Raw genomic sequence first — 10039 nt, 5'->3', positions numbered from 1 at the left:
TTTTCTTTAAAAAAAAAGTTGTAATGTTGGGCTTCTAAAAAATACTTTTGAAAATGTGGAAAGTGGCATGGATTAGAGGTTGAGTGTTCAACTCCTACCTGGCCTGGTGTCTGGTGAGTTGGCCCCATGCCTACTGCACAGAATTGTTTTGAGGTAAGAAAATTAAATGTGTGTTTTAAAACCACTAGATCACCTAAATGTGAATCTGGTAGCATGTTTTACATTTTTGAAGGCTGCCAGTGGAAACCTGGCAATTCGTTTGGGAGGCAGTTTTTTTGTTTTTTTTTTTGTTTTTTTTTTTACGATTTATTTATTTATTCCTACAGAGCTGGGGTACAGGCAGGGATGCGGAGGGTGAGAGGATTCACCTGAGACAGAGCGGGGAGCAGAACAGGCAGATCGACGAAGTACACTGCTGAGGGGAGCAGTGGGCGGGTCAGGAGAGGTCTGCCTCGCCATGTGGTCACCTCCGGGGCAGGCGGGAATCGAACTCATGCGGAGGTGGCTTTAGCTTCTCAGTGCTGTGCTTTAACCCGCTGCGCCACCAGAGAGGGCCCTGGGAGGCAGTTTTAACTGCCAACAGACCTTTCTGTTCCATTGCTTTCCTTCTTGGACTCTGTTTCTGCACATGCACATTTGCAGGTCAGAAGAGAGCAGCTTGTGCGCAGGTGACGTGCAGGTACACTGTGCAGTATGGACCTTACCACCATTGTCGCCTGTGCCTTTGAAACATGGACAGGCACAGATACACTTCATTGCTGCTTTGTAACTCGAAATCAAACACTCATGTTATGTGCCTTTATGGCCCTGTATTCTTTATGTTTGACATGAGGACTATAAAATAAAGCAGTAGCCAGTAAAGAAGTAGATTCAGAGTATTAGAAGGATAAAGAGATGAGAAAAAGAACCAAGTCCAATGTCAGTAAGGCAGAGATTAGCCAGGTTTAGAGCTGACAAGTAACAGGAAAGTAAAGTTATAAAATTTAAAAGCTAACTCAGTACAAGTGTCATGAATAAAGATTTAGTAGTTATAGTACTGGATTACAGACATTTGATTTGACTATGATTTTTCATGTTAAAAGACTGAAGGAAATATACAAGAGTCCAGTGAGTTAGGTATGGATTCTATGACTTAATAGCTATATTTTAGGTAATTTAATTTATTGTAGGCTTCCGTTTCTTCAAAATATAAGCTAAGGATAAACAATAGCTACTCTGTAATGCTGGTATGCAGGTGAGTTTTATAGACACAGGCCCAGCCCTATGCTGGGACATGGAGGGTATTTAACAAATTATTTATATATATATTGGGATATCACTTAGGTAGACCTTTTAATGAAAGATGTTTTTTTGTTAACTCTACAATTAAGCTCCATTACCCACAAGTAAGCTCCATTACCCACAAAACAAAAGTTATCTGTATGAAAATTCCCCATACCCTAAGTCAGTGCCTGTCAGCCCTTTCACATACATCTATCTTCGGAAGCTGAGGCCTGGTTAGAAGTCCCTAGCCTGGATGAGAAATCACAGCGCTCTGAGGCCACTGTAACACCGACCTTATCCATAGTTACAATAGATACATCACAGAGTCCATGGACAAGTGGCCTTCTCCCCAACTTCTCCAGGCATCAGTTCCATCCTGCTACCATGAATAAGTAGGAGAGGGCATGTGCCAGGCATGAGAATGATGTGGAAGCTTGTATGCGGTTGGTTTCTGCCATCTTAGAAGCATGAGGAAATAAAATCCATCAAAACAGAATGATATTCATGCTTCAGCCTCCTCCCTCCTCACAAATCAAATGTGACCTTTAACTGGTCCTATATACACACTTACCTGGCCTTTTAGTTTTAGAACACTCTATTGCTCAGCCCCCTTTTTCTTTTTAATTAAACAACACTGTTTTCAAGGAATTCTTCTAGTCTGACATGCCACAGGATTTCAATTTGGTTATCTTTTACCTTATTCTATTTATGATAGAAACTACATTTGATCAACTACTATATTAAAGAAGTTGAAACATAATTGATGTTTAATTCTGCTTAATAATGGTTTTTGACAAAGTGTTCTGTTGCTGGAAAATGCTTCCCAATGATTCTGATGGGAAAGCTGAGAACCACTTACCTAGTCTGCTACCACTAAGTCAACTGAATTTTCCTCAGTGCGTCTCACCTGCTCCTCGCCATGTGAACAATGCAAAGTAACTCTTGCATCAATTCTAAAGTGACTGAGATCACTCTTCTAAGTTTCTACATTGCATCTTTGGAAAATTTTGGGGAAAAAAATTATCCTCACAATCAAAAGTACAAAATCTTAGGTGATAAAATTTTTGAAAATGCTTGGGTAAAAATTGTCTTTATTTGTATAGCCTCTTCTGTTTCATGAATGGGCACACTGAAAAACTCTTTCATTTACTCTTTTCTGTATAAAAAGCCCTGTTCTGATAGAGAACTGTTATGAACACAGTGAACCTGGCATACTAGATATGTGTTGCTACCCCATGTTCACCTCTAAGTGAAGCTGCTTACAGAACTGTTTTTTTCTCCATGTGAACCTGCTTACACAATGGGCAAGAATGGACTCCCCACCTAAGAACAGCCAATCTATACCAGGTGGTGAGCCCTGATGAGACTTGGCATAAAAAGACAAGCTGGTCCTGTTACACAGTCTTTCTCTTCATGAGTGAAGACAGAAGTTTTAAACCATGAGGTAGAAAGGATCCTCAACGTGAAAGCTAGACTTATTATGTGGGGACAAAACTATGAGCAAGCAAAACAAAAGCTGTGAATCGCAGGCAGGTGAGTAGAAAATGGAGCAAACAACATAAAAAGAACTGAGTCACATGCATGGCAGACCCCAAGCCTAAAGAACAAATAATTCGTGCTGCTGAAGCTTCTGTAGGTGCCTTGGACTAAGGTCAACTGGACAATTTCTGTTCTTTCTGAGCTCTGGGGTTAACTTTGGGTTGGAGATAAGGCAGAGAGGAGTTTGTGAGCAACCAGGTACATATATACCCTTAAAATAATGTCCCACTGCTTAAGTGAATTTGGTAGCTTTACACTCTTTTTATGACTGTTCTAACCTGAGGTCCCTTGAAGTAAATAAGCCTAGTAAAACAATTAATTAGGCCGCACTACTGTTAAAAATAATCAGTAACTTTAAACTACTGTTTCTCTGAACAAATCTGGGCACATTTAGTCCATTAAGTTTTAAAATTTTAATAAGGTACTGTATGCTTCCATAACAGCTGGTACAATTTATACAATTTCATACTTATTTATTTTTGCAAAGATACTGTCTACATACATATTTAATAATTGGGAAATTATAAAATGATCTATACTTTCAGGTTTGTTCGATCGTGATACTTCTGATAAGGATCATCAGCATACCAGTTTCGCCTCTTCCAGAAAGATGTCGTCATTTTATCTAAGAGTTTAGTCTGAGTTTTATTGCAGAACACAAACTCCCTCAAGCGTTTTTTTCTTGCAGGCGTCTTTTTCCATAATTTCTTCTTATAACCAGCCTGTTAGAAAATATTACAAAGACATTTAAAACATTTTACTACATGGGCTATAAATATCTTCATCACTCATGGATTAAAGGTCCAATGGACACAAAGACAAGACTCCGAAGTGTTGGCATGTTTTTCAGGAAGATGTGATTCTCAATGTGTGCAGAGAAAACATGTGCAAAGTGAAAAAGAAGTACTAATTTAATTTGTTGAAAAAATTATATTAGAACCACAGAAAATAAAGCTAAATAAATTTCTGTGGCTGAAGTGCAAGATGAGATATAAGGGCTAACTTTATATGCATAACCTCATTATCTCTTCAACAAACAACTATTTTTTTAAAGTTCCCCTATTTTTTTTCCACAAGATTTATTTATGCATACAAAAACTAGGGCACAGGTCAGAGATGTGGGGGCGGGGTGTGAAAGAGAGAGAGAGAGAGAGATTTTACTATTGGCAGAGTGGGAGGCAGAACAGACAGACTGTAAAACACTGCTGAGGGGAGCAGCGGGCGGGTCAGGAGAGGTCTGCTGCGCCATGTGGGTCAGCTCCCTGGCTGGGGATAGAACTAGTGCTGCAGTGGCTTTGGTTTTGGATGATTTCATAGTGCTGCACTTGAACCGGCTGCACCACCAGGGAGGGCAACCACCAATATCTTCTTAAGATTATTCTGTGGACTGGAACCATTGTGAAAACGCTTGGAAGTTTTTAGCCACTCTATGTTCAGAAATGGAAGGCGGGACTAAACAATAAAAAAGTTGAATGAAACTATTATATATTAGTGTGTGTTAACTAATAGGTATTTTTTTTTTCCTATTAAAATTAGATTGTGATGAAAAAGGCCACTTTGTATGTGGAATACCTTTTAGGGCCACAAGTGAGAACCAGTTCTTTCTTTTTCTTTTTAAAGATTTATTTATTTATGTATATAAGAACTCGGGTGTAGGCCAGAGGTAGAGTCCTAAGTAGCAGCATTACAGTTCTCGTAGTTCTGAATTTTGTGAATTGTGGGCCATGGGAAACATTTCCCTCCTTTTTTAAAGTTCATTTTATTTATTTATGCATACCAGAGGCTGGGGTGTAGGCCAGGGATAAGGGGGTGGGATAAGAGGATTCACCAGAGACAGAGTAGGAAGCAAAGCAGGTGGATTGACTGACGTGGGTTAATGTTCTAAAGATGAAGCTACCTGGAGAATACAATCCAAGACAGGCTGAAAAGCTCGTCAGGCCCCTAATCTAAGCCATGTGACTAAGTCCTGCTGTAATACTCCAGGCTTAAATACAGCTTCCTTGCAAGTTATTACACATTCAGGGTTTCAAAGGCCTTCTGGTGCGTGTTAAATACTAGGTGTGTAAAGACTTGAGGTGAAACTGACAGTGGAGACATTAGCCACTATGAATACTTTATGAACGCTTACATATTTTCTCCCATGGATTTATTTCCACAAAGAGATACCTGCCAAGTCTGTACTTATGGCCCAGCAAAAGCTAATAGTAAGATGAGAGGGAGAGAAGTCAATGGATAAGCTAAGCTAACTGCATTCTGCTTCATTTTCATCTACTAAATCCTTTTTCACTCAAGTAACAGCATGAAGACTTACCTTCCTCCTCAACCAAAGGCCAGAATGTAGTCGAAGAAACCTATAGATGACAGCTTTCACAGTTTTTCTCTTGCCTTTTCGTGAACTGAAGTATGTCACAGTTCTGACTGGCAGTTTCAGGACATTTGGGAGCAAAGGGGCAAATCTAGAATATATTTAAAACAATTTTTCACTCAGTAGCTCTACTGGAATGGAACAGACTTTTAATATATTGTTAAAACCATAACCATAAGCATAAATAAGCAGCAACTACCATCTACTTGTAATCCTTCATTAATCCTCTCTCTCAATGTTTATGGCAGTTAATCATATTTTAACCTGACTTTTTAAAAAAAGATTTATTTATGCATACAGAATTGGGTTACAGACCAGAGGTGCGGGGGGTAAGAGGATTCACCAGCCACAGAATGGGGAGCAGAACAGGCAGATCAACAAAGTACACTGCTGAGGGGAGCAGCAGGCAAAACAGGAGAGGTCTGCTGTGTCATGTGGGTCACCTCCGGGGCCAGGGATTGAACTTGCACTGAAGTGGCTGCAGCTAGCTTGCAGTGCTGCATCCTAACCTGTTGCACCACCAGGGAGGGCCTTTAACTTCCTGATTTTTTATCTGTCTGCCCACTAGATTATAAACTCCTTAAAGACTTCAACTTGTTTATCTTTGCTTCTTCTCTACCAAGTATAGTGCTTGGTACCCAGGGAGTTTGCTAACTGAATGGATACCACATACAGCCTACCCTTGTAAAATGAGCATCTTGTTTACCCTCCACTTTGGCTGACAGGTTCCAAGTACGAAACCACATTCAGAACAGCACGAGTGTGTTCTGCTGGTAGTCTCTGATGCTGGCACGGGTAGGCATATGAAGGTCAATTATATTCTCAGGTAAAGGCTACATAAAAAACTGCAGGTAGCAAACAGTAACAGCTATTTCTGTGATGTTTTTGTAGGTATGGCTATTTTAGAATTTTTGTCTAAGCATCATGTTTACTAAAACATACTCTACCTGTTAAGGATTGTTGAAGTATGCCCATATGTCAGGTTTCTGACAGGTGTGGTAAGTGTGGGTGCAGAGAAAACTGGTATCTGAATATGACTAAAATGCTGGGTGAAGAGTGAAGAACTAAAATAGGCATTCTTGGCACAGTTTTGATAGGTTGAAGATGCCAAAATATTCAGGGGTCGTAAGATTCCTGTTGGGAGAGAAGAATATATACTTAATATTAAGCCCTCAAATATTTAGAAGCACTGGGGCTAAAACAAATACATGCCTGAATTGGGGCTGGACCTGCTTCAGAGGATCAGCACTGCCTTATGACTATTGAAGATGACTGAGGGAAATAGTGGAAATTCCTGGTGGGGTAGATCAGAAAACAGATCATAGAGGATCTATGGACACATGGACTGAATCCTCTATCCTCTCTCACACTACTGCCAGACTGACTCCTTGGCTGCAGGGCAGAATCATTCAAAAAGCTCCGACTTTATTCAGATTGTGACTATGTCTAGCTGATGTACCCTTTCACTAATTTTATGAAATATCTAAAATTTTAAATAGTTAAGAGCATGTGATTCTCAGTATATTTTAAATACTGACTTTTAAAAATAAGTTGCTACATTATTCTTTTTTTTTTTTTAAAGATTTATTTATTCATTCATACAGAACTAGGGTACAGACTAGAGATGCGGAGGGTGAGAGAATTCACCAGGGACAGAGTGGGGGAGCAGAACAAGCAGATCCACGAAGTACACTGCTGAGGGGAGCAGCGGGCGGGTCAGGAGAGGTCTGCCACACCATGTGGTCACCTCTGGGGCAGGCGGGAAACAAACTCATGTGAAAGTGGCTTTAGATTTTCAGTGCTGTGCTTTAACCCGCTGCGCCACCAGGGAGGGCCACATTATTCTTTTTAATGGAATCAAATATATTAAGTTGATAACCAACTTCAATTGTTTAAAAAATATATGGACAATAACTTCAATGAAAATAGGAATTACTCATCAAAAGACAATAATAAACTAAAAAAAACAAGCCAGAGTGGCAGATGATATTGGAAACACTTAAGAAAGTTGCATATACAGAATATATAAAGAACCACTATAAATCAAGAAGAAGATAACCCAACAGAAAAATGGGCAAATTATTAGTAGGTACTTTATAAAAGAAATTCAAATGGCCAATACACATATGTAAAAACTTAAGGCTCATTACTAACCAGGAAATGCTACTTAAACCTCAATGAGATACCATTAAGTACCCAACAGATTGACAAAAATTTGTAGATCTAACCATACCAACAGTTGGTATAGATGTGGAACATACACGTAAGTGAACACATCACTCTGGCAGTATAAGATTAACAATGAATAAACACATATTTCTGATCTAGTAATTCCACCCAGACACACACATTCCTTAGGGAAATTTTTGCATTCATTTACCAGGACATAAGTCAATCAGCTTTCTCCCTAATCACCCTAAAATGGGAACACAAAAATATCCACTAATAGAACTGTCAGGTAGTCTACATAACAGCTACACAGCAATGAAAAAGTATTAGTTTCATGCAAAATGAATAAATTTCATGTGAAAGATGACACTAGAGTTCATGAGTCTTTTCATGTAAAGTGCAAAAATAGCAAAATTAAACAATGATATTCATATAGATGGCATTACAGAGAAAGAAAATTGATAAAAATGAGACAAGTGTTTACATTTGGCAAAAATATAGAATTTTGATTGGAAAAGCACAGAGGGGTGGAAAGCTCCTGGTGAAATAGTGTTCTATGTCCTGACTTAGGTGTACAGTATTTAACCATTCCTGCAGGCCACAGAAATTTTCCTTTATACTTGTATTTCACACACACAAACACACGTACAGAAGTCCTTCTGTAACCGTTGAAAAATTTACTACCTGGGCTTTTTTCTTCTTTAATTTATTCGTACATAGAAGTTAATTCTATTTTGTATGAAAGTAATTGCTGCTAATCTTAAATGTGAATGATCTTTACGCGCAAGTCCTTAGAGGGTAAAGGTTAATTCACTTGCCTTTGCTACTACCATCTCTCCCTGTCATGAATCCTTCTCCAAGTCCTTGTGCCAGGGACTGAGTGACCAAGTCAAAGTCCTTTCTAGCTAAATCTTTATGTCATGGGCTGAGTGAATAGAACACCCACAGTCCCTGCTAGCTACACACGTGGTCAACGTCCTGAACCCAGTTTACTATGTGTCAGACACTATGCAAGGCGCTTTACGTGCACGACTCCATTTAGTCCTCCACATGATATTATTCACATTTTAAAGCTGTAGAATCTGGAGGCTAGAAAAACTTAACAATTTTCCAAGGCCAAAAGTCGGGTGCAGAATGGGGTTTCGCCTTCTAAACAGAAACTTGAGTAGTACTTTTTGTCTCTCTCGACCCCACCCGTCCCAATCCTCTTTTTTTTTTTTTTTTTGTAGTGAAGGAAGAAGGATTAGGAGCAGGTAAAGAAGTGAAAATGTTGGACCATTCAAGCCTGATGGTCCAACCGTCTCGGGGACCGCAGGTTGGTGCGTTGCGACCGGTCCCCAAACAACTATCTGACCTCAAACAATGACAGCATTCCCCCCACTTTTCCCGTTAATCTCCCAGCTAAACACACACACAGTCTCACGAGGTCGCACTCTTTTATGAAGGTATAAAAACAGCGCTGTTCTTCCAACTGACCTGACGCTACTTTCGCCGCACGGCCAAAGACGGGGAACGCCATCTTGCCACCGTCCCCACCCCCGCTACGGCAGCCGCAGTGGATCTAAAACCATTATGGCGAGAGGCCTTAGGAAAAGTAACGTGGGTGGAGTTAGGGAAGGAGGGGAAAAGTGAATTAAGGAGCGGTCAAGTTAACCTTTACGGAATGCTTACTAAGTAACAGGCTGTCCTTCACCGCTGTAAAACAAGTGCCTATAAAAGAGTGATTAGCATATAGTAATCGCTCAAATTTTTTTTGAAAATTTGACTGCCCTGATTGGAAAAAAAACCTAAAACCACAACCTATTTGAAACTATTTTTAGGGCCCTCTTTGGAGGCGCAACGAGTTAAATCTCAGCACTACGAAGCCTCCTCAACACGCGTTAGATCCCCTGCCAGGGAGGTGACCCACACGGAGTAACAGACCTCTGTGGTCTAGCCTGCTGTTCCCCTCAGCAGTGTACTTGTCAATCTGCCTGTTCTGCACGCCCCCACCCCCGCCCCCCCGCCCCCCCCCACCCCCGCCCCCCCGCCCCCCCCCACCCCCGCCCCCCCGCCCCGCCCCCAGTGTCTCCTGTGGTGAATTCTCTCACAGCCCCTGCACCTCTGGCCTGTATCCTAGTTTTGTATGCATAAACAAACCTTTTTTAAAAAAAAAAAAACACCATTTAAAAATTCATTTTATTAATTTAAGAGAACAAACCTTATTATCATTCCCAAACTGCTAGATGTTTGGTTGAATGGGAAATATTCTAACAATGTTATTAGAAATTGTTTTGGAAAAAAAAATTGAATGCCACCTACAATCAAATGAATATCTTTGCTCCCTCACATTTTTTCCTAATTAATAAGTTACTTGATAGATCCCAGCTCTTCCTGAACAATTATTTTCCCAGAATTAGTAATCATACATTTTCCCCCCTAATACCCAATTCAAACAGAAAACAAACCACCTCATCCTTAGATAATTCCATGGGCATTACATGCCCTATTTACTAACTGAATCTGTAAGGTTCAAACATTGGATCTCAAACACTTCACATTTAATAAGACAGTACAGAACATAAATATAGGATAGATAAATGACTCACATGGGCAGTTCCACTTTAAAAGAGAAAAGGCTTCTAGTGGGGTGACCAGGGAAGTAGAACATGGATCTTAAAGAATGAGAAGGATTTCAACAAGGGTAAGATCATTCTTAACTGC

The 10039-nt window shown here is 40.0% G+C and overlaps 1 protein-coding gene across 1 annotated transcript; it reads right to left on the bottom strand.

Annotated features, from left to right (window-relative positions):
- Nucleotides 1-3206: 3206 nt before the first annotated feature.
- Nucleotides 3207-8878, bottom strand: MRPL35 (mitochondrial ribosomal protein L35). The gene is made up of 4 exons (XM_004691382.2): nucleotides 8813-8878; nucleotides 6115-6301; nucleotides 5114-5258; nucleotides 3207-3524 (listed from the first exon to the last, which is right to left on the bottom strand). Exons 1-4 carry the CDS (start codon nucleotides 8853-8855, stop codon nucleotides 3336-3338), a joined length of 564 nt encoding a protein of 187 aa, XP_004691439.1. The 5' UTR covers nucleotides 8856-8878; the 3' UTR covers nucleotides 3207-3335.
- Between the last annotated feature and the right edge of the window lie 1161 nt (nucleotides 8879-10039).

This window comes from Condylura cristata, unplaced genomic scaffold (genome assembly GCF_000260355.1).
Source record: "Condylura cristata isolate star-nosed mole 26May11 unplaced genomic scaffold, ConCri1.0 scaffold00031, whole genome shotgun sequence".
NCBI classification, from domain to species: domain Eukaryota; kingdom Metazoa; phylum Chordata; class Mammalia; order Eulipotyphla; family Talpidae; genus Condylura; species Condylura cristata.
The sequence above is the reverse complement of the archived record's forward strand: the minus strand, read 5'-3'. Positions and strand labels throughout refer to the sequence as shown.

Coding starts and splice junctions, on each gene's coding strand:
- MRPL35 (XM_004691382.2), bottom strand. CDS start 8,855: ATGGCGTTCCCCGTCTTTGGCCGTGCGGCGAAAGTAGCGTCAG. Junction 5,259..6,114: donor ACTTCAACAATCCTTAACAG/GTAGAGTATGTT, acceptor AATATATTCTAG/ATTTGCCCCTTTGCTCCCAA. Junction 3,525..5,113: donor GCCTTTGGTTGAGGAGGAAG/GTAAGTCTTCAT, acceptor ATTTTCTAACAG/GCTGGTTATAAGAAGAAATT.